We start from the raw sequence: 25,780 nt of genomic DNA, 5'->3' as shown, positions 1-25,780 counted from the left end.
CGCCCCGGCGCCGCGACGGCCGAGGGCCGCCATAGAGACGCGGCGCGGCCAGAGGGGACGCGCGCCGGAGGGCCGCTCTAGGCGGCGGGGCGGCCGCGCTCTCTACTGCTCCGGCCCGGCCTGGGAGCCGCGGGGTCGCGGAGCCTCCGGCCGCTTTCGGGGTTCAGGGGTCCTCCAGGGAGAGCCCGGCACGGCCTTCCGGATCCCTGCAGCCATGTCACGTCCACCCGCTGGGGACGTGTCGTCTAAGTGCGGCCACATTCAGTGACAGCTGTTTCCAAACACGGGTGTCCTGGCGGCGCAGTGGGTAAAGCAGTGGGCCGCTAAGCAGAAGGTCCGCCCTGGACCCACCTCTGGCTGGGGAGACATAGAGCACTCGTCCTCCTATAAAGGGAAGTAGGACACCCTGGGGGATCGCCTTGACAGCAAGGGGTACCTGGTGGTGTCGTGGTTCTGAAGGTTGGCAGTTCGAACCTACCAGCCCCTTGGTGGAAGATAGGGCAGTTGGCGTCCCTAAGACCACAGCCTTGGAAACTCTGTAGGAAGTTCTGCTTAGTCTAAAGGATCGCTGTGGAGTCCACTTAACAGAACATTATGTCGAAGAAGAATGAAGAGTGTGTGCCCTGTCTCCATACCTTTGCAACCTGTACGCAGAACAGATCATCCGGGAGGCTGGGCTCTATGAGGAGAAATGTGGGGTCAGGATTGGTGGAAGATCTATCAACAATCTGCGTTATGCAGATGACACAAACCTGCTTGCTGAAACTGAGGAGGACCTGATGTGCTTGCTGCAGAGAGTCAAGGACTGCAGCCTTCAGTATGGATTGAGGCTCAATGTCAAGAAGACAAAGATTCTCACCACTGGACCAATTGGCAGCATCAGGATGGATGGTGAAGAGACTGAGTTTGTTCACAGCTTTAGTTTGCTTGGCTCCACAGTCAACACTCTTGGCACCAGCAGCCAGGAAATTAAAAGACATATTGCGATGGGAAAGTCTGCTGTTAGGGACCTCTCTAAAGTACTGAAGAGCAACGGTGTCTCTCTGGAGACTAAGGTACGTCTGACATAGGCCATGGTCTTTGCTATCACTTGTTATGCATCAGAGAGTTGGACAATGACTAAGGAGGATAGAAGGAGAATTGATGCCTTTGCGCTTTGGTGTTGGAGAAGAGTATTGACAGTACCATGGACTGCTAGAACAATCAGATTCATCCTGGAGAGGGTTAAACCGGGCTACTCCTTGGAGGCAAGGATTCTGAGGCTTCATCTGACATACTTTGGTCATGTTGTAAAGAGAGAGTGATCCTTGGAGAAGGACATCATGCTTGGAAGGGTGGAGGGCAGGCCCAGGAGGGGAAGGCCCTCTAGGAGATGGATTGATTTGATGGCTGGGGTGATCGGGATGAATGTGTCAGAGACAATAAGATTGGCACAGGACAGAACAGAGTTTAGGACTCTTGTACATAGGGTCGCAATGAGTCGCAAGCGACTGGATGGCACATAACAACTACAATCATAAACAGCTAAATTGCATTGGGAAACTCAGCTGTCAGAGACCTCTCCAAAGTACTGAACAACAATGATGTCTGTCTGGAGACCAAGGCGCACCTGATAGAGACCATGGTCTTTGTCATTACTTGCTATACATCAGAAAGCTGGATGATGACTAGAGATGGTAGAAAATTGATGCCTTTGAACTGCGGCACTGGAGAAGAGTGTTGAATATACCGTGGACTGCTAGGAGAACAAACAGGTTTGTCCTGGAGTGGGTGAAACCGGACTGCTCCTTGGAGGCAAAGATTCTAAAGCTTCGTCTGACATACTTCGGGATGGTGCAAGGAGGGACCAGTCCTTGGAGAGGGACAGTACAAGAGAGGAAGACCCTCGATGAAATGGAGCAATTCAGTGATTGGGGTAATGGGAGTAGGTGTGTCAGAGAAGGTGCGATTGGCACAGGATAGAGCAGGGTTTAGGGCTCTTGTACATAGAATCACTATGAGTTGTAAGCGACTTGATGGCATATAACAACAAGTGCTGTTTAAACACATACCACACGAGGATGATTTTAACAAACTCATGCTCCCATAGCTTAGGAGGCTGGACATCCAGCTCAGGAGGCCAGCTGTAGGGGAAGGTTTGCTTTCCCCATTGGCTCTGGGGAAGGTCTGTGTCACAATCTTTCCCTGGGTCCAAAGGACACACTCCACTCCATGCCCTTCTTCCTTATTGATAGGAGGTCCCTCTGAAATATATGGAAAAAATAAATTGTCAATTATTTCATCTTACTTGAATCCATAATCAACAACCTTGGTACCAGCAGTCAGGAACTCTTAAGACATGTTGCGCTGGGAAATTCTGCAGTCAGGGCCCTCTCCACATGCTGAACAGCAAGGATGCCACTCTAAAGACTAAGATGTGCCCAATCCAAGCCCAGATCTTTTCCAGTTTTTTGCTATGCATCTGAAAGTTGGACAGTGAACAAAAATGACAGAAGAATTAATGCCTTTGAGTTGTAGTGCTGGAAAAGAGTACTAAATATTTTGTGGACTGTTAAAAGAAAAAAAAACCAAATATGTCCTGGAGAGGGTGTAGCCAAAATACTTCTTAGATGCAAGGATGGTGAAGCTTCCTCTCTCATGCTTTGGGAAAAGGGGCCAGACTTTAGAAAAGAACATCTTGCACAAAAAAGTGGAAGGTCAGTGAAGGATGCAATGAGATGGGTTGACATAGTGCCTATAACAATAGACTATATTAGAGATGATGAGGATAGCACAGGGTAGGGCCAGGTCCAGATCTACTGTCCATAGGGTTGATAGGAGTCTCAGTCTACTTGACAGCAAATAACAACAACATATTACAAAAGAGATTGACTCAAGATAAAATCTAATCCTGTAGATGTCATGTGGCCTCAATAGCATCATAGAGAAGAAGATGTACAACACCCAGGATCATTACATCAGATCATAGAAGGGAAGATAATTCCATACTAGTCAGAATCAGTTCAGACAGAGGTAGCCTGGCTCAAGCCAGAATATTTTCAATTGCTTCATGTGCATGTAAAAGTTGGTTAATGAATAAGGACAACCAACAAATTGGTTCCTTTCAATTTTGCTGTTGGTGAATAATATTGAATATCCCAGGGACAACAAATCTGTCTTGGACAAAGTGCTCCTTAAAGGTAAGGATGGTGAAAGTTCATCTCACATACTTTTGAGTATGTGGTCCTTAGAAAACACACACACACACACACACACACACACACACACACACACACCTTGCCAGGAGACTGACACAATGACCACAGCAACGGGCTTGAGGATTTAGGGATTGCGAGGAGGGTGAAGAATAGGACAAGGCTTCAATCTATTGGTCTCAGCGTTGCTGTGAGTCTCAGTGGATTTGAAAGTACCTGATAGCAACACAAATTTGATACCTAGTCTAGGAGGTCACCAACTGTTCAAGGGACCTTTGTTATGTGAAATTCAGCCTGATTTAAAAAATCCCCGGGGTTGGGAGGGGAGAAAAGTGCAACAATGAATGAATGGAAATCCAAAGTCTCTGTAAATTTTCATTGAAATTAATAATGAATCTAAAAAAAGAATATTAAAAAAATAAATAAGAATTCCCTTGCACAGCCTTCCTCTCCATCTCAGGCCTCCACATTTCTCTTTCTTGTGTCCTCGGTTTGGTTGGTTCCTGACTGTCTACAAGGTCCCTGAATGCCAACACCCACACCCCACTGGCGCTTCCTCTTGGCACGTCCCTCACCCTCCTGTCCCTCCTATATAGCTGCCTTCCCTTGCTCTCTGGGCCTCAGGGGCCCCTCCCCACTCTTCTGCCTGCCTGGAGACACTCAAGGCGACCATGGCAGCAGCTTCTGGGCAAACCTCCCAGGAGCCACACACACCAGGCCCTCCTGCAGCGGCAGCTGCGCTCTGCTCCCACCCTTCCCCTCCAGAGGCTGGAGGCTCCACCTAGTGCCAACCCCACTGACTCTTTCCTTTGCATTTTCTTGCTGCATCATGCACTACAGGTCAGGCCAACTGGAGCTTGAGTCATAACTAGTCTTATGTGAGATATGACCTTGGGCTGATCAACAGCCCAGCTTTGAATATGATTGTGCAAACAAGACCAGTGATTAGTCCCTCTCTTGGATTCCTTTTCCCATTTGTTTTCACTTTTGTATTTATGTGATTTTTCTTTTTATGATTTTCCATTAATTTTATGTTACTATAGACATCATGCTTCGAAAGGTGGAGGGCCAGCAAAAGAGAGGAAGACCCTCAACCACATGGATTGAGAAAGTGACTGTGGCAATGGGCATAAGGGTGTCAGAGATTGTGAGGATGGCACAGGATAGGACAGGGTTCAGATTTATTGTTTATATGGTCGCTATGAGTTGTGCTTGACTCAAAGGTGCTTAACAACAAATACGACATTCATAAAATTACTTCCTGTATCTTATCTATTTCTGAGGGTCCCTTGTAAAGATTTATTCTATAAACTGTATCTCAGATCCCTTGGCACACACTATCTAATCTTGCATTATCTTTAGTGAAAAAGATCCTCTGGGATTAGATTAAATGCCCTTCTAAGGCCAGACCTCTAGAGTAGATACCCTTTTGAGGCCAGGAATCAGAGATGCTGTCCTTAGCCTGTGTGTCCGGGTTAGCCTATGAGATGCTGTTTGGAAAGACAACTTTTATAAATCCAACATGGATTTCAGACTCAAGCCAAGACTTTAGACTGCAGAAAGGGTTTCCGTCTGCCCTACTTCCACACACCACAAGTGCCTCTGATTTTAAACTCTCATACACAGTCTTTTTACATTGGAACCCATGATTGCAGCCATTGCATCAATCTATCTCATTCAGAGTCTTCCCCTCTTTCCCTAACCCTCTGTTTTACCAGCATGATGTCCTTCTCCAAGGACTAGTACCTCCTAATAACATGGTCAAGGTATAAGAAGACCAGGTCTCACCATCTGTGCTTCTAAAGAGAAATCTAGTTCTTCCAAGATACATTATTTTCTCAAAATCTTTGGCATATTCAAGATTCCTCAGCGACATGATTGAAAAGCATCAATTCCTCTTCAGTCTTTATTCATTGTTCATCTTTAATATGAATGTTGTTGTTTTTGTTGTTGTTAGGTGCCATCCAGTCAAGTACAACTCATAGCAACTCTATGAACAAAAAATCTGAACCCTGTTCTATCCTGCATCATCCTCACACTTCCTGACACATAAGAGATCATTGCAGCAGTCACTATGTCAGTCCACCGGGTTGAAGGTCTTCCTCTCCTTCGTCGACTCTCCACCCTTCCCAGCCTCATGTCCTTCTCCAAGGAATAGTACCACCTAGAAACATGCCTAAAGCATATGAGGCGCATATGATTGTTTACCCTCCATTGGGTTTCTAGGGCTTTAAATCACACAGGAGATTGTCTTTCCCCCCTGGATTAGCTGGCGGATTTGAACCCTAGAGAGGCAAGGCACTTGGGCTCGCAGCATAACTCTGTACAGATTATTCCACCAGATTTGCTGTTTTTGTTGGGTGCCATCGATCTGAGTTCGAGTCCTAGTGACCCTGTGAACAACAGACCTGAAGCCTGTCCTATCCTTTGCCATCGTCATCATCTCTGACACACTTGAGCCCATTGCAGCAGTTACTATCATTCCATCTCATTGAGGGTCTTCTCATTCCCTGACCCTCCACCTTTCCAAGCATGATGGCCCTCTCCAGGGAATAGCCTCTCCTGGCAACAAGCCCAATGTAATAGTCATGTTAAAATTTGAACCACACACTACATTGCTTCTATGTTCAAACCCAAAACCTGCACCAAACCCAAAACTCTCAGCCAAAGTTGAGCTCAGTAAATGTTGGTTTGTAAGACTAAGACTTTAGATTTCAAGGAGTAAGAAACAGCAAGAGGATGCACACCCATGTTTATTGCGGCTTTGTTCACAACAGCAAAGAGCTGGAAACAACCCATCAACAAACGAATGGATAGAGAAGCTGTGGTATATTCACACAATGGAATCCTGTGCAGCATGGAAAAACAAGGAACTCATGAAATATTATACAAAATGGGTACTCTGAAGGACATTATGCTGAGTGAAATATCTCAGTCACAAAAGGACAAATACGGCATAGGGCCATTGTTGTAAAACGGGACTGACATCAGGTTTGAGGGAAGACAGAGAAGGAAGGGAGGAATGATGTATACTGTATTGAAACAGATGAGGGGGAGAACTGTTTAGAAGGGATATATGATTGGGTATTATTGCATGACAGGAGTCCAGAATGAAGGCTGCCTAGTGGAGTGGACTTGGGGGGAGGGATTGCATAACAACGAAGGAGTTTTAGTTTTCAAGGGGAAGAGTGAATTAGGGGGGAGAGGGTGGGCAGGGAGAAAAGTGCAACAATGAATACTGGAAACCCCAAGTCTGTAAATTTTCATTAAAATAGGAAGGCAGGCAAGAAGGAAAGAAGGCAGGCAGGCAGGCAGGAAGAGACAGCACGAGGGAGCTCTCAGAGAGCACCCGGGGTGTTGGGGGTTGTGGTGGTGATGATGGTGGCGCCTGGGCTGCTCCGGACGCACCCTGTCCACCTGCGTTCTCCGCCCCACCTCCCGCGGCCTCGCCGGCGGCCCCGTGGACTACATTTCCCAGCATGCCGTGGGGCGGACCTGCCGGAAGGCCGTCTGCCCGCCCGTGGGGCATGATGGGGGATTTGGAGATTTCCATCATGGCGGCTTCCATTTCGGGCTACACCTTCAGCGCTGTGTGTTTCCACAGCGCCAACAGCAACGCGGATCACGTAGGTGCCGGGACCCCGCCGGGCCTGCCAGGGCGCCCCGGCCCGCCCGTCCTGGCTAAGACGCCGGGCGGCTTGCCCCCCGCCGCGGACCGGCCGGAGGAGCTGGTGCTCGGGCTGTCCCCGGCTCCTGCCGCCCGGGGCTCCCCATCCTCCGGCGGGGCCCCCTCGCTCGGCCGTCCGATGGCCGCTCTGCCACCCGACGGGCCCCGGGGCAGCTCCTCCGGCGCAGCCAAGCTGTCCGGCCAGGGCAGTCGGGAGGGGCCTGGGCGGGGAAAGTGGAGCGCCTGCCCCTCCCGGGGAGTCAGGGTCGTGACCTGCGAGGGCGCCGGGGGTCAGCAGCAGAGGGGCGCGTGCCCACGCGCGGGTGACCCAGGCGGTCGTGGAGTGTGGGCAGGAGGACGGTGCTGGTCACCGCTGTGACGTGTGGGGTGTGTGCCGGTGGGGGGCGGGGGCGCCGAGCCTGGACACCGGAGCGCCCGGGGTCAGGGTCTACTTGGCTTTGCTGCCGGTGACATGTTGGCCGCTGGCTGCTGCGCCAGGACCGCGGAACCAGGGGAAGGGGGAACCCCTGCTGCGGGTGAGCGGTGGGAAGGGCGCAGCCGGAGCCCGCGGGGTGCGGCGCCGCTCCGCTGCCCTGTCCCCAGCTTCCAGGTGTCACTGCCCTCTCCATGGACAAGAGTTGCCTTTTCTTTTAAATGGGGTTTTCATTTGCTTAGTGAGCTAGTAGGTTATTTTAAATGATGGAGGCAGCGAATGCTTGCAGTTCATCATGTGTATGTGTGTGTGTTCATTCCGAAGCAGTGATACGTTGCAGCAGAAGGTATTGGATTCAGGTTGATGTCAGCAATCTTGACTTCCATTAGTAAAAACCAATTTCGCCGAGAGGTGAACCCATTAGTAAATTGCATGGAGTTAAATTGTGGCACCTTTCATCTCTGCCATGTGGATGGCCGAAATTAATGAAGGAATACAAACAACATGAGCTTTTCCAGAATTGTCTCTCTCTGGACTCTTGCTTTCTGATACTTCACGCAGCCACTTAGTAATGTAATGCAGCTTCATCTATCCACTGAAGTATCAAATAGGGTTCTGCTCGTCGTCTTGCCCTCTTTAGTTCTGGTTTGTAAGGCAAGATTGTCATAAGAATAAACAACTACTTGTTGAAAAAAATGGATAGTTCCTGTACCCACTACAGTGAGACAGTTATGTTCCTTAGATTGTTATTAATGTAACTAAAAAGGTTTGTTAATACCTGCTTCATCTGTTAATACCCACTCAAATCGAGGCTTGATGCCAGACTTCATGGGGATTCTCCCCAATGCAGTGGCAACTGTGTTAGATGGCCAGGCAGCTTTATCTTATTCTCCCCACAACTGTAGTTGTGGAATACTAGAAAATGAGTTTACTTTTATACATTTTTAAAGTTGAGAAGCCAGGAATTTAAATTTTAAATGCTTTATTTGGTTCAGAAAAGAATTCCTTTAAATCTACCCTTTCTGTAAAGCTGGGGTTGGCAAGCCTTTCCTGTAAAGGGCCTATTTCAGGTGATAGTAATTATTTCAGGCTTGTGGCCCATGTATTACATGAACCACAGATCAGATAATTGAGGGACACTTTATTCCATTAGTGTGAGACTTGTTGGCATTGCAGTTTGAATTCCGTATAATTTTCACGTTTCATAAAATACTGTTTTTTTAAATTTAATTATTTTTGTGTGTGTACCATCAAATCGGATTTGACTGGTGCAGGAGGAGATTGTTCCTCCTTCTCCAGCAGAGCATCTGGTGGATTTGAACCGCGCACCTCTGTAATTGCAGTGTAGCTTCCTGCCACTAGGCCACCAGAGCTCCCTAATAAAATAATATTTTAAGAAATTTTTTTAACCATTACAAGTGTGAAAACATGTTTGTCTTGTAAGCCGTGTACTCATAGGTGCTGGCCTGGATTTGCCCCACACGCTGTAGTTTGCCCCTCCTGGCTATAAAGTTAACAGTGACTCAGATACTCTAGACCAGTAGATAATTAAACATTTCTTTTCTTCTTGACCTCTAAGTGTCTTGATGTCTCTGTTGGTTTAGATCATTTTCTAAACTGAGGATGTTGGTCTGGTTGCCAGATGCAATACAGGATGCCCAGTTACATTTCAGTTTCACATGAACAGTCAGCAGAGTTTTAGTATAAGTATAGCCCAAATAGTATCTTAAAAATGCTGACTGTTTATCTAAAAATAAAATATAAGGGAGTGATCCACATTATTATTTGGTACTTCTGGCAAACCTAGACAGTGAAATGCTAGGAATCTTTGATATTTTCTTGAGGTCTGAAGTTCTGAGGGGATTTTCCTTTTTTTTTTTTAATTTTAATATTTTTTCTAAACCTGTTGCAAAGTCAAGACTTTTATAGCAAGAAATAGCATTGAAAGACTTTCATAAAGCTATAGGAGCTTCTTTACTCACTGTTTTTCAATTTAATAGTCAGTGGGCACATCTTTGGGTGAAGGAATATTTTTTTTCTTTGAAATCGAATCTGCTTATTGCTCAAGCTTGAGAAATGTCCTGTATGTGATGATTTGGCATTTAAGGACATTGCCACTCCTCCAGTCCAACACAGAGCTATTGTATAAAGCATCTGTCCCTCCCCAGTTAGCTGGACAGATTCTCTGCGACCAGATGGGAATGTGTGTAAATTGGGAAGCTGTTTTAATTGATCTTTAGGATCCTAGAAGAGGACAAAATGGAAGGGCATTATTTCAACAGGTTTATTCAGCTTGTGCTTTTTGAGTACTTACTGTCATTAGAAATTCCGTGTTGTCAAGTCATTTCTAACTCTAGGTATCCTAAGCTGTAGCGGTTTAGAGAAGACTGTTTATCTTTGTTACTTAGAGCAGCTAGTGGGCTCTAGCCATGGATCTTTCTGTTAGTAGGGCAACAAGAGCTCTTCTCAAGGGAGGTGTTTGTCAGGGTTGTATCTTAATATCTACTCAGTCCATAAGCTTAGCACATCATCCAATAAACCAGATACTATGAAGAAGAATGTGGTGTCAGCACTGAAGGAAGGCTCATCAACAACCTGCTGTGTACAGATGACACTGTCTTGTTTATTGAAAGTGAAGAAGACTTGAAGCGCTTATGGATGGAGGCTGTATCCTGCTATATCGATTATACCTCAGTGTAGTGGTGTTGTGTACCTTTGAGTTGGAACTGATGCATAGCTGACCCTCCCATGGGTTTTCAGAGGCAGTAAATTGCACAGGATAAGATTGCCCATCCATCTCCTGCAGTTCAGCTCATGGATTTGAACTTTGTGCCTTACACTTAACATAAAACAAAAGTTGGTGAGCTCTAGTGGCCTAGTGGTAAGAAGCTGCAGTGCAATCCCCGAGGTGAGCAGTTTGAATCCACGAGATGCTCTGCAGAAGGAGGGACAATTTCCTCCAGTACCTGTCACATCCAGTTTGATGGCACGTGCGCGCACGCACACACACACACACACACACACACACACACACAAATTAAAAAACAATTAAAAGAAAACAAAATTCTTCACGACTGGGCCAGTAGACAGCATTAAGCTAGAAGGAGGAAAGACTGCAGTTGTCAAAAGTTAAATTTTGCTTGGATCTCTAGTCAATACCCTTGAAAACAGCAGTCACAGAATCAAAGGCTATATTACACTGGACACATCAGCTGCCAAGGACCTCTTTAAAGTGCTGAAGAGCAAGGAAATGAGTTTAAAGACTAAAGTATATCTGACCAAAACCCTTATGTAAAAGTTGGGCAATGAATAAGGAAGACTGAAGAAGAACTGATGCCTTTGAATTGTAGCATTAGCAGAGAATGTTGGATGCATTCTCAACCACCGGAAGAGCAGACACATCTGTTTTGGGAAAGGCGCAGCCAGTATGCTCCTTGGAGGCAAAGGTGGTTAAGACTTCAACTCTCATACTTTGGGCATATTCCCAAGAGGGGCCAGTCCTTGGACAAGAACATCATGCTTGAAAAGCAGAGACCCAGTGAAAGACAGGAAGACCTTCAATGCAGTGGGTTGGCACTGTACCTGGAACAGTGGGTTTGTGCATGTAGGAACGCTGAGCGTGGTGTGGAATCCAGCAGAGTTTGTTCTGTTGTCCATTTAAACATTTGAGTACATGTCAGACTAGCATGCCGCCCAGTCAGAGTCTTCTCACTGCCAACTGCAAGGCCGCGTGTCAAATGGCCTCTTGAGCACAGTGATTCAGCTCTCAGCTGCTAATTGAAACATCAGTGGTTTGAACCCCCCAGCTCTTCCACAGCAGAGAGATGTAGCAGTCTGCTTCTGAAAAGGTTATAACCCTGGAAATCTGGGGCAGTTCTGCTCTGTCCTGTAAGGACAGCATGAATTGGAATACATTTTACTGAAGTGCGTTTTAGTAACTAGATGTCAGGCTCTGCTCTTGGTGATGAAATTAAATCAGTCAGCAGCAGAGTCCCTGCTCTTGTGGAGCTTACATTTTAGTAGTGGATATACACTTACTTCTTTATAAATACGTAACGTGACCAGTAGATGGACACAACCCGTAGCTGACCCTGCACCGTGTTTTCAGAGGCAGCAAACTGCGCAGGAGATTCCAGTCTTTCTCCCACAGATTCAAACTGCATGTCTTTGGGTTGGCAGCATAGTTCCTTACTACTAGTCCTCCAGAGTAGTGATGGGACTAAGAACAAGAAAGCCTGTTTCTCTTGTGTTGATCAGGAAAGGCCTCTTTGATAAGGTAACCTCTGAATGAGGGAATGTGTAAGCCACATTGGGTATCCTGGAGAAAGCATTCCAGGACAGCTTATCAGCTCAGCTTCTCTAAAAGAGAATTAGAGTGTCTCTGCCCTATTACTGGCTGGGCTCAACTGAATGATAGTTTCTTAAACAGTGTGCTGAAATTCTTTTTTGTTAGCCGTTTCTTTCTGGTACAGTGACTCTGTGTACTCCTTCCATCTTCTTTTGATGCTTCCTGGGTCATTCAGCATTCTGCTCACAGCATTCTTTTTTTTATTTTTTTTAAATAATTTTAATGAGCATTTACAGAGAGTTTGGATTTCCATTCATTCATTGAACACAGCATTCTTAAGTATTGCAACTTGAGGCTTGAGTTTGTTCTTTAGTTCTTTCAGATTAAGAATTGCTGAGTGAGTTTGTCCCTTTTGATTTTTGAACACCAGCTCTTTGCACATTCATTTGCTTTGTCTTCCCATGCTGCCCTTTGAAATCTTCTGTTTAGCTCCTTCATGTCTCGATTTCTTCCCTTTGCATTGGCTTCTCGGCACTCTAGTACTATTCAGAGTCTCTTTATTATTATTATTAAATTTTATTACTTTTTAATGAACATTTACAGAGATTTTGGGTTTTCATTCATTCATTGTTGCACTGTTTTCTCCACCCTCCTCCCCAGTTTGTTCTTCTTCCCCCCCATGTCTGTTTTAATTGTCCAATTGCCACAGTGCTTGTCAAAGCCAGTTCTGATTAATCTCCTTTGTCAGTGTGTCCCTTGCCATTCCCTATCACTCCTCCCTGAGAGAGACTTCACCCTGATTCATAAGGAAAAGGGGATGGCGTATTCTCTTAGCTACTTCCTGCTGAAAAGGGATGCTGTGGGTTTCAGGGTGAAGGTCTTCTCTCACTACTCTAAAGGGCCCCTTTGGCAGTATGAAACACATAGACTATTATGGAGATTGATTTTGGAATTTAGATGCACTGTTATCCATTGTGCTTAGCCATACATGTTCATATCCTTGAAGATGTATCATGGAAGTGTAGCAGCCTAGAAGATACAAATTTAACTAACAAGTTAAAAGTGCATGAGTCAAAAATTGAAAAGCAATAATATTCCGAGTGGAGATTCTAATAGTGGCACAAATCAAGTTACAGAGGGAAGGTGGTTCTTACAATAAAAGGCCTATAGACTAGCACTTTGTCTATTATAGTGTAGAGGTTAGGAACCACAAGATGTAGAGGCTCAGCTATATCATTTATGGTTCTTAAGTCCTGGAGCAAATTCCATCTACCACTGGATTGTTCTCTTCTGACATCCATTTTGGTCTTTTCTTCTTCCTGTGTCTCTGTAATGACCTTATGCATTTTTCATGGATGATCTTCTTGATACCCTCCCACAGCTCATTTGGTCTTCACTCATTAGTATTTAAGGCCTCAAACCTGAACTTGAGATGGTCTTTAATGATCAAGAGCCTATAATGATGTAGGAGGAAGTTCAAGCTGCTCTGAAGGAATTGACAGCATACCAATTGACATATTTCAACAAACTGATGCTGCCCTGGACGTGCTTACCAGGTTGTGCTAAGAATCTGGAGGAAAATTGCCTGACCAACTGACTGGAAGAGATCCATTATTTGTTCCTACTCCAAAAAAATAAAATGTGACCCAACAGAGTATGGAAAATATCAAACAATATCATTAATATCCCATCCAAGCAAGATCTTGCTAGAAATTATCCAAAAATGAATGGAGCAGCACATCTACAGAGAACTGCCAGATGTGCAGGCTGGGTTTAAAAGGCTGTGGCCCTAGGGATATTATAGCCAATGTTAGATGGCTCTTAGCTGAAAGGAGAGAGTACTAGAGGAATGTCTATCTGTGTTTCATTGACTATGCAAAGGCATTTGACTGTGTGGATGACAACTAACTGTAGCTAACTAACTCTGAGAAAAATGGGAATCCCAGAACACTTGATTGTGTTTTTGTGAAATCTATACTTGGACCGGGAGGGAGTTGTCAGAACAAAGCAAGGAAACACTGCATGTTCAAAATCTAGAAAGGTGTACAGAAGGGTTGCATCGTATCTCCGTAACTTTTCATTCGATATGCAGAACCGATCATTCAGGAGGCTGGACTCTATGAGGAGAAATGTAACATCAAGATTGAAGACTCATCAACAACCTGTGTTATACAGATGTCACAACCTTTCTTGCCAAAACTGGAGTACCTAAGGCATATGCTGCAGAAGGTCAGGGACTGCAGCCTTCAATATGGATTGAAGCTCAACATCAAAAAACCAAAGATTCTTATCACTGGGCTGATAAGCAGCATCATGATAGATGGTGAAGAGATTGAGATTTTGTTAACAGCTTCATTTTGCTTTGCTCGACAGTCAACCCTCTTAGTACCAGCAGCCAGGAAATCAGAAGACAAATTGCATTGGGAAAATCTGGTGTCAGGGACCTCTCCAGAGTACTAAAGAGCAGTGATGTCAGTTTAGAGACTAAGGTGCACCTGATCCAGGCCATGGTTTTTGTAATTACTTGCAATGCATCAGAGAGCTTGACAATGACTAAAGATGACAGGAGCCTTTGAATTGTAGTGCTGAATAAGAGGCTTGAACATACCGTGGACTGCCAATAAAACAAATAGATTTGTCTTGTAGGCGGTGAAACTAAGTTTCTCCTTGGAGGCTAGGATTTTGAAGCTCCATCTCATATAATTTGGGTATGTTGCAAGGAGAGACCAGTCCTTGGAGAGGGACATCATGCTTGGAAGGGTGGAGGGACAACAGTACAGGAGAGGAAGACCCCAGATGAGATGAATTGACTCGGTGACTGGGGTAATAGAGGTAGGTGTGTCAGAGACAATGCAGTGTTCAGAGCTATAGTATATAGGATTGCTATGAGTCAGAAATCTACTCTGTGGCACACAACAACAACAACAAACAGTGTACTATAGGTTGAATAATCCTAAATTTATTATAATGTTCTGTATTTGCTTCCATTCCCAAGATCGCTGGCCCAACAGATAGGTAAATTATCAAACAGTATTATTCATATTGTATGCAAGCAAAATATTACTGAAGATCATCCAAAAATGGCTAGAACAGCACTTTGACAGAGAACTGCCAAAATCTCAGGCTGAGTTTAGAAGTGACTGTGGCACCAGGGATATCATTACTGATGATGTCAGATAGATCCTGGCTCAAAGCAGACAATACCGAAGAATTTCTATTTGTATTTTATTGATTGTGCAGGTAGTTTTGAGTGTGTGGCTCAAATATGGCTAACATTGAGAAGAATGGGAATCCCTGAACACTGAATTATGATCCTGTGAAATCTCTACCCTGTTACCTAAAGAGAGCAAGAGAGCAGTACGTGGTTTAAAATTGGGAAAGGTGTACATCAGGATTATATCCTTTCTCCCTCTTCAGTCTGTATATTGAGCAAATAATTTCTGAAGCTGGACTCTACTACGAGAAATGTGACATCAGGATCAAAGGAAAATTCATCAACAACCTGTATTATGCACATGACACAGTCTTGCTTGCTGGAAGTGAGGAGGGCTCATAGTGCTTGATCAAAGACTACAGCCTTCAATATGGATTACATCTCAGCATCAGGAATATTCTCACTGCTGGATTTATAGGTGACATTATGATAGATGGAGAAAAGATTGAAACTTTCAGCCACTTTATTTTATTTGAATCCACATTCAGTACACTTGGTACCGGCAGTCAGGAGGTAGGAAATGTATTGATAACATTGGGAGAGTCTGTAGTCAGGAATCTCTCCAGATTACTGAGGCGTCATTGATGTCAGTTTGAAGACTAAGGTGCATCTGATTCAGGTCATGGTCATTGCAGTCCTCTCTGACACATCTGGAAGTGGGACAGTGGGTAAGTATGGCAGAAGAGGAATCGATACCTTTGAATTGTGATGTTGAAGAGAGTCCTGCCAAAGAACAAACAGATGTGTCTTGGGAAAAGTGCAGCCAGAGTGCTGCTTGGAGGCGAAGATGACAGAGCTTCATCTCACATACCTTGGGCATGTTTTTAGGGAGCTGTTCCTTGGAAAGCAACATCATACTTGGAAAGAAAAAGACTCTCAACCGTATGGATTGATGCAGTGACTGCCGCAGTGGATGTCAGCATATGTCTGAAATAACGAAGACAGCACAGGATAGGACAGGGTTCAGATCTGTTGTTCATAGGATCACTATTGCCTTCAGTGACACCTACCAACAAGCATGTATCCTTTTAGGCAATCTAGTTAATAAATACTATGTGTAAATAACACATCCATTATTACCATTTAGTTGCAAATGATACAACCCTTAATCTGTAAGTCTCTTATACAGACTCTTTACTTTTACATGTATGTATGTGTTGTTATGTTGGTGAGTTATAGATGAAAATACAGTAGCCTCAAGTTGCTTTAGGGAGCTCTTGTGGCCTAGTGGTAAGAATCTGTACTGCAGTCCCAAAGGTACATAGTTCTAATTGACCAACTGCTCCAGTGAAGAAGGATGGGAGATCTCCCATGTGATTTACTGCCTCTGAAAACCTGCTGGAGGGTCAGCTATGGCTCAATTCCGAATCAGTGGCACACAGCAGAAAGTTGTTTTTCAGAATAGTAGTTTATATGACACACTTATTTGGGTTATTTTTAAAATTATGATAGTATTATAACATCCTTGTTATTATGTGCCATCAAGTCAGAACCAACTTGTAACTGACCCTCCATTGAGCTGTCAGAGGCAGTAAATTAATAGGGAGGAGATTGCCCATCTTTTTTTGTGGAGTAATTAGTAGATTTGAACGTTGTCTCTTTAAATGGACTACATAGCTCCTTCCTTAATCAGTAGGCCACCAGAGCACTATCATGTCCTTAATTACTCTTTAATTTCTGTAAAAATTATCTTTATTTTTAAGAGAGCTCTGGTGGCTAGTGGCAAGACCCTTCATTGCATTCCCAGAGGTATGTGGTTCAAATCTACCAGATGCTCTGCTGGAGGAAGGGCAGTCTCCTCCTGTACCAGTCAGATCCTATTTGATGGTACACAAGCAAAAGATAATAATTTTTTTTAAATTATCTTTATTTTTAGTCAGCAACATTTTTCTTTTCTTTTAGGAAGGGTTTTTGTTGGGAGAGGTCAGACAAGAGGAAACCTTCAGCATTAGTGACTCACAAATCAGCAACACAGAATTTCTGCAAGTAATTGGTAAGTAAGTTTATCATTGATCTTAAAATGACTGGGTCTTGCACATACACTGCTTATTCTGTTCTCTGGCTCTTCCCTTGTCTTTTCTTTTTCTTGTCATTTGATTGAAAGTTTGTACAGCAAATTGATTTTTCCCTTCACCAATTTGTGCACTTTACTACATTGATTCAATCCCCATATTGTAGCAGCACTCTTTATTCTTATCTTTAACCTAAAGGATTAAACGTTTACATTGGGAGGAAAAAGTGCTCCTAAAATTAGGATGCACATTACTTGCAGTAATAAATATCGCCACTCATTTTTATAAGTCAGTAGTTTCCAAATGTCCCATACTACCAAGCTGTTAAGTTTCGCTATTACATCATAACTATTTTCACCTGTTAACTTGCGTGAGTCTTCCTTCCTCTCTCAGTGATCACTTGCTCATTCATTGCTGTTGAGTCAGAACAAACTCATAGCTGACCCTTCAACAGTTTCCGAGGCTGTAAATCAATCACATGGAGAAACTCTACCTATCTTTCTGCTGAAGAGCTTCTGGTGCATTCAAACCACAGTCTTTGGGTTAATTTTGCAGTTCTCTATGGACAACATCATCTTTGAGAGCCTCAGGTCTGCCCAGTAGGCTAGCCACATCTCTTCCTCCCATGTGTGGGTGTGCTGTGCAGGTGCTTCTGGAAGGGGCCGGGCAAGGATGTGCGCACTGGGTTGCCCGTGATTGTTGCTGAACAGGAATAAAGAAAAGCTGCCAGTGACGAAACCAGCAGAGACTCTTGAGGGAGGGGTACTTGGGGACAGTGAGTGGTCAGTCACTCAGGACAGCCCAGAAGGATGCAGAGAGAAGTACACAGGGAGGCTGGCCTGCTTCTCTGCAGTTTGAAGCCAGGCTGTGTGGAGGGGAGTGGTGTGAAATAGCTGCAAGTTTAGGTGGTCCGGGCCAGACTATTTATTTCAAGGCTGTCCCGGTAACTTCCTAGTCTATGAATTTGCAGGGGGTGGGCAAAGATGAGGACTAGGGTGGGAGAAGAACTGAGGGGAAGTGATTAAACTCACATTCCAGCTCACAGCTGATTCTCCATTGGGTTTCTGAAGCTGAAGCAGAAAATCAAAGCATAAAACTCACCAAAATCGTCACTTGTTAAGTGTTTATGTGGACCTACTACAGTTCTTTCACTGAATTCTTTTGTTCAGCTTCCGAAAATCCTAAGATAGAGAATTTTATTTCATAGAACATCTGTATTTATTTGTTGTTTACACCTGGCTTTTCACAGTTAACTTGGTAGATCAGGGCAAAAAAATGCCAGACACAGTAAATCATAAAAGCCCATTACCTGATATGATAAAGACTCTCCCACCTCCCCCAAAATTCAGCATTTCTGATCACTATTCTGGTTTTTATTTTTAGAGGAATAGGACGGTAAAGTAGTTCAAATACGGCATAACACAATGTACTAATTGTTTTGATTTATAGACCTTCTGGTTCTTGGAGAAAATTCTCATCTCCATGGTTTTGTAGATACAAAGGAGTCTTATTTAGTACAAATTTCCAGTTAATACAGTACCATGACAACAGTCTTTAGCTTTATTTATTAGCTGTATTCAGTTCATTCATTGATAATGAGTTCTCATGGGTAAAGTTTCCTGGCATCATTATTATTTTAAATGTACTGTTGCCAGTGGAATGTGGGGGTTTTGTTGTTGTAGTTTTTGAAATGCATATTTGAAATTGTGAAACAGAACTCTGGAAAAACCTTTCTGTTAGTGGTGTAACAGAATGCGATGACCACGAGGTGAAGTGGCCCGAGAACTGTGCTCTAGGCCGCGTCAGTCAGTCGCGTGAAGTTTTCTGGTGTTGCTTGACTTCTTGCTCTGCGAGGGAAAGATGGGCTGTCTCCTACAATCCCAAAATGTGATTTCCAGCCTCCTCAAAACCTTCTGGAGGGTCAGCTGTGATGAGTGGGTTCTCATTCGGTGGCAGTGAGAGAATGAGTAGCAGTTGTTGGAAAGAGAAAGGCGAAGAACTGTCCAAGCTTTCTGCCTGGGGCAGGAGGAGATAAGATGCCACGCACAGCAGTCCATGGGGATGAGAGCGCGAGCTGTGGGGACTCTGGAAGTCCACGGACAGGCAGGAAAGGCGTGTTCTCTGCTGCTCCCAGCAGCACCTCAAAGCTAGTTAGTTCATCAGCTGTATCACAGTCAGGGACCCTCAGCAAGCCTCTTCCGTGGGGTGGTTGGCTCTGCTGGCAGTGCTGTGGAGGCTTCCTCACGGCATGTTGAGCCTGGTGATTGCATCCAGGCTGTTAACCAAGGAGCTGCTGGGGCCGGTGGATGGCGGAGTGTGGTACCGAGTGTGGATCCCATACCAGTGATCTTACTAAAGCACATACTCCTTCCTTTCAAGCGCAGATGAGGTTTTCTTTTCCTGAACCTCTGGGTGACGTTTTTGCTCCAAACGGCTCACATGCTAATTACTAACTGGAGCCTGTCATGTCATTTTTGGTGAGAAAAGAAGGCAGTTTTTCTAGGTGGGCTTTTCTTACTTGCCTCCCCATGTCAGCAGCTACAGCAAGACAAATTAGCCAGCTTCCCATGGTGCTGTTGTGTTTTGACAGCATTCCCATGAGGACAGAAGCTAATGGCCATGGCTGTGTCCTTCAGGCCTCAGCTTCATTCCCAAAGAGTTCCACTTGTAGCCTGGACACTGAGGCTGGGGCTTTTAAACATTGGACAGTGAGTCACAGTCCGGAGAATGCGGTGATTGGAAGTGTCTGGGTTTATAAAGCAGTTCAAAGAATGTGTTCCTTCTGATTGACCCCAGCAATCCTTCAAGGGTTATTAGGGTTGTATTGGACCCGCTGCACTGAGCATCTTTGAAGGGGAGCATACTGTGGGGGTTTCCCCTGCTTCCCCTTAATACACACTGGCCCAGGATGCTGAGCTTTTGGCTCCTGAGGGCAGGACACTTAAAGGCCGTCCTTTCACAAGTTTATGAAATGCTTCTAGTCAGTGGTTCTTGCTTGCTTTGACTAGGTAAGGGCACGTGGGCAGGGTGCTCCTGAGGGAATACTTTTGGGGTGTGCCCGTCACCCACAGACACATGGAAAGGCAGCTTCCTTTCTCCAGTTGACTATGTTCCTCAGTTTAAATATTTACAAGCTCCTATGGCAGCTGCTTCATACGTGTACAACACCTATTTTGGAGAGAACTTTTTATTGTCAGAGATGTTGGTTAAAGAAGAATCCTGAACTACTTTACAGTTAAGTGCTTGGCTGCTAACCAGAGAATCAGTAGTTCTGACCTCCCCTTACTCATGGGAGAAGGACGCTTCTGCCTGGCTGGGAAACCCTGTAGTTCCCCTTTGAGTCAGTGTCAGCTTGAGGGCAGTGGGTTTCATTTGGTTTGTGTCTTGCATGATTAACTGAGACGTGTTTCCGCTTTCTTATTACAGAAATCCATAATCATCAGCCGTGTTCAAAACTTTTTAGGTAAGCCACATCCTTCTTTGTCGCACTTAGACTGACTAAAAGATTGATTGATTGATTGATTGATTGATTGATTAATTGATTGATTAAGGGCTGGTGGATTGAGGCCTGGAGCTGGTCGTGGCTCAAGAAGTCATGCATTTGTCTGAGGGCCTCCACGTTTACTGATTTAGTGTGGGCCAACTTTGTGCAGTGCACGGGCTTAGCTTAGGAAACGTGGAGTGGACAACAGTATTAAATCGTGGCCTCAAGACATAGGACAAACTTTCACTCAAGTCACAATTTTTTTAAAAAAACAACTTAGGATAGAAGTGTTCTGTAACTGAATGGGAGCAACAGCAATTATGCTTGAAAAGACCATGGCCTGAGTCAGGTACCCCTTAGTCCTCAAACTGACAGCGTTGCTCCTCAATAATTTGGAGAGGTCACTATTCTTAGTAAAGTGGAGGGTTGGTGAGAGAGAGGAGACCTGAACCAGAAGGACTGATACAGACGGTGACTGCAGCGATGGGCTTGAGTATGTCAGAGATTGTGAGGACTGCACAAGACAGGACAGGGTTCGGAACTGTTGTTTATAGGTCGCTGTTAGTTGTGGTTGACTCCGGGGCACCTAGTTCGTTATTTAAATTGGCTAAATCCTTGTCTCTCTCAAGGATTCTTCAACCATGCAGAAGCAAGTTAATCAAGGATTACATAAAGACTAAATAAGCTAACGGGTGTTTTTAAGGAGGATGAGAATATTCAGAATTCAACTTTAAATGTTTAAGGAAAGTGAATGTAAACTTTGCTTTTGTTGGATAAGCTTTTGTGTACCTTGATTAAATGCTTCCAGTCGGTGGGTGGTTCTTGCTTGGTTTGAATAGGTAAGAGTGAGTCAGGGCCTACAGGCAGGGTGCTCCTGAGAGAAAGCTCTCGGGGTGTGCCGGTCAGCAGTGGACACACAGAGGTGCAGCTTCCTTTCTCCAGTTGACTGTGTTCTGAGACTGTTTAACATAATAGGTGCTTGTTCCATATTATGTCCAAGGGATAGAAAGGGAAAGGAGAGGGAGGAGAAAGATTCAGGAGAGAGAATGCAAACAACAGGAAGGGAACAGGAGCCAGAATCTCCCACACCCCAGACGTCTCCCCATACGCTGCCCTGGCATTTGCCTCTGTCTCAGTCCAAACCCTTGTGCTTCATGGCTGGTACAATGATTTAAATTCTGTTTCTTAGAACTCCCTGACCCTTGTTCTTGGCACCTTCCCACAGGTGGCCCCTGGGCTTCTTCCTGGAAGTCCCACCTGACAACAGTTAAGGCCCTTGACTATGCCTCCTTCCTTAGCATGGCTGTTCCTGCTGCATGGCCTTCCCTGCTGTGTGCTCCCTGCCCTAAGCACTGCAGGCCCAGCTGCCCACCTTTTACCCAGGAGCCCTTAGTGGCTGCTGTTGTACTCCCTTTATACACACACACACACACACATTGATGATGGATGCCACAGTGCTGTCTGTGAGTGAAACCTGAAGGGAGCCAAGTGGCCATCTCCTTTGGGTTCATGTAACTGAGGAAGGGGCAGGGAAGAAAGAGAATCGCAGAGCAAATGCTGCATCTGCTCTGTCCCTGCTGCATTGACAGAAGTGTGTAGTTTGGCCCTGACTGTCCAAAGGTTCTCTGGGCCTCCCCTGGCTTACCCTTCTGAGAAATTCCTTGAAATGCTGTCAGCAAAGAAGGATCAGAACAAGGATTTAATTAAATTAAAATCATAGACTTATGTTAGCATTTAGGAAGAAACCTTAGAAATTACCTGTTTGAAAAAAAAAAAAAAAGAAAAGAAATTACCTGTTTGCTCCAAAGTTGTTATTTGCAAAAATATAGAGGAGGCTCAATAAATAGGTCAGTTGACTTGCCCAAGGTTAAACAGTGAGAAGCAGAACTGGGGCTGGAGCTGGGGTCCCCTGACTCTGAAGTCAGTGTTCTGCCCCTCTACTCCCTGCTGACTCATAAGACCTCGGTTTGTCTGATGGGAGAAGAGGGATGGGGTGCTGTGCCTGAGACCCTGAGCAATGATAAGAGAAAGCCCCCCTCTTTATGCTTGACCTGCTCATCACTGGCCCTGGCCAGGTTGGTCTTTTTAACATGCAGGCTGCATGAGCATAGTGACTCAGGGTGGCCAGACTTGGAGTCCAGTCACAGAACCCCCCAGCTCTGTGGTTTGGGGCCAGTGACTTCTGGATCTTCATCTACAAAAATGGGTATAAAACTGAGCAACACTTCCCTCCTCACACTGAGGCTGCACTGAACTGAAGCAGCACGAGATGGCATGCAGTGTTCTTGAACATGTTAAACATTTGTTAAATGTCTATTTCATTTTTCTTTTCTCACTGCATTATTTTTTTATAAGTAATTAATACTTAGAAACAAAATATGTCACAGTCTTTAGAAAGCATATTTAGTTATCAGCACCTTCCACACGTGTACATTACTTTGAATGTAGTGATCTTGGGTATTCTTTGACGAAGATTCCTCATTTTGCTAAAGCCTTCAGATTGGGTTTTCTCTTAGACCTATTAAAGACATCCAATTACATGCTTATGATCCGTTTTTAGAGTTAGACGCCTCATTGATATATGTACCTAATTATTTCCATGTTATACGACTATATGATCCTAATTTGATCTAAAATACTTCTCAAAATATAGTTTTTATGACTACGCAAGCAAAGTTAATGAAGAAAGTGTGGACAGGATTCTTAAGGACCGCAGAAAGGTAAGTCCTGTTTATCGACTGGCTTCATTCAAGAAACCTTTATCTTATTAACCTAATAAAGACGAAAAAGGCTTGCAGTTTGAAACATTGAGATTTGATGTGAAGATATAAGGATTCTGTTAATTTAAATAGACTTGCAAGGTAAGTTTTGTACATGAAACAATGTCTGTAATCTATGAATAGGGGGAAAAGGGGATATTTGTAGTATAATTCCATTTACATAGAAATCAGAAGAAACAAACTCCATTCAGAAAATTAACAATGATTGAATCTAGTTTCTACTTTGAATTTTAAAAATGTTTGCAAATATTTAATATATATTCAATATTTATAATTGAGAAAAATATCTAAAAATGTGTATTGCAATAATAAATGGAATGAACTAAAGTCTTATGCTACAGAAGTGCCTGATAGTCTTATTTATAATGTACTCTGCTGTGCCATGTGTGGGATAGTAATTTGAGAAAAATTGTTGTTATTATGTGCCATTGAGTTGACTGCAGCTCACAGCGACCCTGTGAGCAACAGCTGTGAACCCTGTCCTGTCCTGTGCCATCCTCATCACCTCTGACACACTTCAACCCATTGCTGCAGTCACTGTGTCAGTGCTTCTGGTTGAGAGTCTTCTTCTCTTTCACCAACCTTCCACCTTTCCAAGCAGGATGTCCTTCTCCAAGGACTAGCCTCCTAGCAACATGCCCAAAGTACATGAGCTGAAACGTCACCATCCTTGCCTGCAGGGAGCACGCTGGCTGCACCTTCTTCAAGACCTATCTATGTGTGCTTTTGGCAATCTGTGGGATAGTCAGTCCTCTTCTCCAACACCACAGCTCAAAGGCCTCAATTCTTCTATCATTCTTATTCATTAATAGATGAAACTACTGAGATGAAAATACCAATGGAAGTTTTCAACTTGTCAAGCAGAAAAATGCATGCTTTAAGAGGATTTTAAAAATGTAAAAAGGCCGTTCAGAGATTGCAGGTAGATGAGGAGAATAATTGTGGTACAAGGCTTAGGCCCCGGTTGTCTGAGGAGGAAGCATTAGGCCAGATCATTACCCTTTCCAATAGTGTGTTTTCAGTACTGCTGCCAGATATATGCCATTAAAAACTCATCACACTAACGCAGTGCTGTTGAGGTGGTTCCACTCAGAGCTGGTTCCCCTCCATCGAGTTTCTGAGGTGGTAAATCACAGTGGGTGGAGTCAGCTGTCCTTCTCCCCGGAGGCGCTGGTGGACTTGAGTCACTGGACATGGGTACAACTTGGACTATGTGTCCAGGGGTCTCATTCCATGAAATGCAGGAAAGGAAAGCAAATGAGGATAGAAGGAGGGGTGGGGGCTGGAAAGATCGGGCACAAGAAGGGAAAGAGGCCTTTGTGTAGCAGTAGGCATTGGGTGAGCAGGCTGCCCGCAGGGCAGAGGGCCTTCGGGGAAAGCAGCCAGAAGCATCACATGGCCCAGCACTCTCATTTCCTAGGAGGACAGAGTGGCCTCCAGGTGCACCCTCTGCTGAGGTCAGTACCTGGCCAGAGGCAGACATGCCTGAGACTGTACTTCTAGAATCTGTTAGTTCAGTTTTCATCTCCCACCCACCACCTTCATTTCCCTATTCTGTTTATTTCATTTTTCACCTTTTTTTTTAAAAGTGTGTGTGTGTGTGCGCGCGCGCTAGCGCACCGTCAAATTGGATCTAATTGGTACAGGAGGAGATTGCCCCTCCTTCTCCAGCAGAGCATCTGGTGGATTCACCTTTTTTTTTTGAAGTTATGATTTAAGTTAGAGTTTAAAAGAAAATTGGTTTCCCATCCAACCATTCGTAAATGTTTTTTAGAACATTAATTATACTATATACAACGTATCACACTTTTCCCACTTCCCTCTGTTAATCCTCATTTCTGTTAATCTTTCTGTCCTCCTCCTTCCTGAGTTCTGAGCTTTCTCCTTGAGCACACGCCTCCCTTTGACCTGTTACATTTGGTGATTCTGAGGACTGATTGTCTCACTGGGGTGAGCGGCCCTTTTGGAGCCCTGTGTTCTTGCCTGCAGGGTGAGCTGTACGGATGAGTCCATTCGAGGTTTGAAGGGTGACTAAGGGACATGGTCTCAAGCGCCTCACCAGCCTCTTTCTGACTTTTTTCATGTTTTTAAATTTTGTTCTACATTTGCCCCTATTCTCTCCCAAGATTTGGAACTGTGACCCTTTTCCTAGAGTGGCAGCTGGGCACTATCTAGTTATGCTGCTCTCAGAGTTGGAAAGCTGAGGTTTTCATGGCCCAGGAGTCTTTTGGACTGATTGTTTTAAACATCTTGGCTTTCCTTCCCTCTTTCAGTCCTTTTATTTTGATAAAAACTCAAGCCAAACTCTTTGCTATTGAGTCAGTTTTGACTTAATAACCATATGAGATACAGGAGAAGTACTTGGTAGTGTACTATACGGAACTCGGTGAGTTGAGTTTAAAACTGTAACTCAGTTAGCAGACTGCCATGGCTTTGTCCTAGAGAACAGCCAATGGGCTCAGACCGGAGGCCTTTCCTTAGCAACAGAGCTCCTAACTGGGAAGAACCTCTACTGTACTTTTTAAAAGTAAAAGTTGTTCCGTGGAAATTCTTATTGGAGAAGAGTTTTAAAAATCATGCATTACATATTAAGAGTACCAGGAAATATTTTTTAATAGGTTAAAAATTTAAAAGTAATGAAATGATTATAGGAAATTCGCGAAACTCCCGAATGACCAGGAAACAATGAAGCAAGGTGAGGCATGGAA

At 44.4% G+C, this 25,780-nt stretch overlaps 2 protein-coding genes across 2 annotated transcripts in view; one reads left to right on the top strand and one right to left on the bottom strand.

Moving 5' to 3' along the window:
- METTL10 (methyltransferase like 10) overlaps window positions 1-6,723 on the bottom strand; it is a 62,559-nt gene extending 55,836 nt beyond the window's left edge. The window contains exons 1-3 of the mRNA XM_006880136.1: window positions 6,603-6,723; window positions 352-384; window positions 107-245 (exon numbers count right to left, since the gene is read on the bottom strand). Coding sequence (XP_006880198.1) covers window positions 107-245; window positions 352-384; window positions 6,603-6,723 — 293 coding nt within the window. The remainder of the gene's footprint in view (window positions 1-106; window positions 246-351; window positions 385-6,602) is intronic.
- Window positions 6,722-25,780, top strand: part of FAM175B (family with sequence similarity 175, member B) — a 32,225-nt gene continuing 13,166 nt past the window's right edge. The window contains exons 1-4 of the mRNA XM_006879874.1: window positions 6,722-6,820; window positions 16,699-16,789; window positions 20,235-20,271; window positions 22,946-23,012. Of these exons, the coding sequence (XP_006879936.1) occupies window positions 6,722-6,820; window positions 16,699-16,789; window positions 20,235-20,271; window positions 22,946-23,012 (294 nt within the window). The remainder of the gene's footprint in view (window positions 6,821-16,698; window positions 16,790-20,234; window positions 20,272-22,945; window positions 23,013-25,780) is intronic.

This window comes from Elephantulus edwardii, unplaced genomic scaffold (assembly GCF_000299155.1).
Source record: "Elephantulus edwardii isolate Elephantulus edwardi_28Jun2011 unplaced genomic scaffold, EleEdw1.0 scaffold00006, whole genome shotgun sequence".
Classification (NCBI taxonomy): domain Eukaryota; kingdom Metazoa; phylum Chordata; class Mammalia; order Macroscelidea; family Macroscelididae; genus Elephantulus; species Elephantulus edwardii.
The sequence above is the reverse complement of the archived record's forward strand: the minus strand, read 5'-3'. Positions and strand labels throughout refer to the sequence as shown.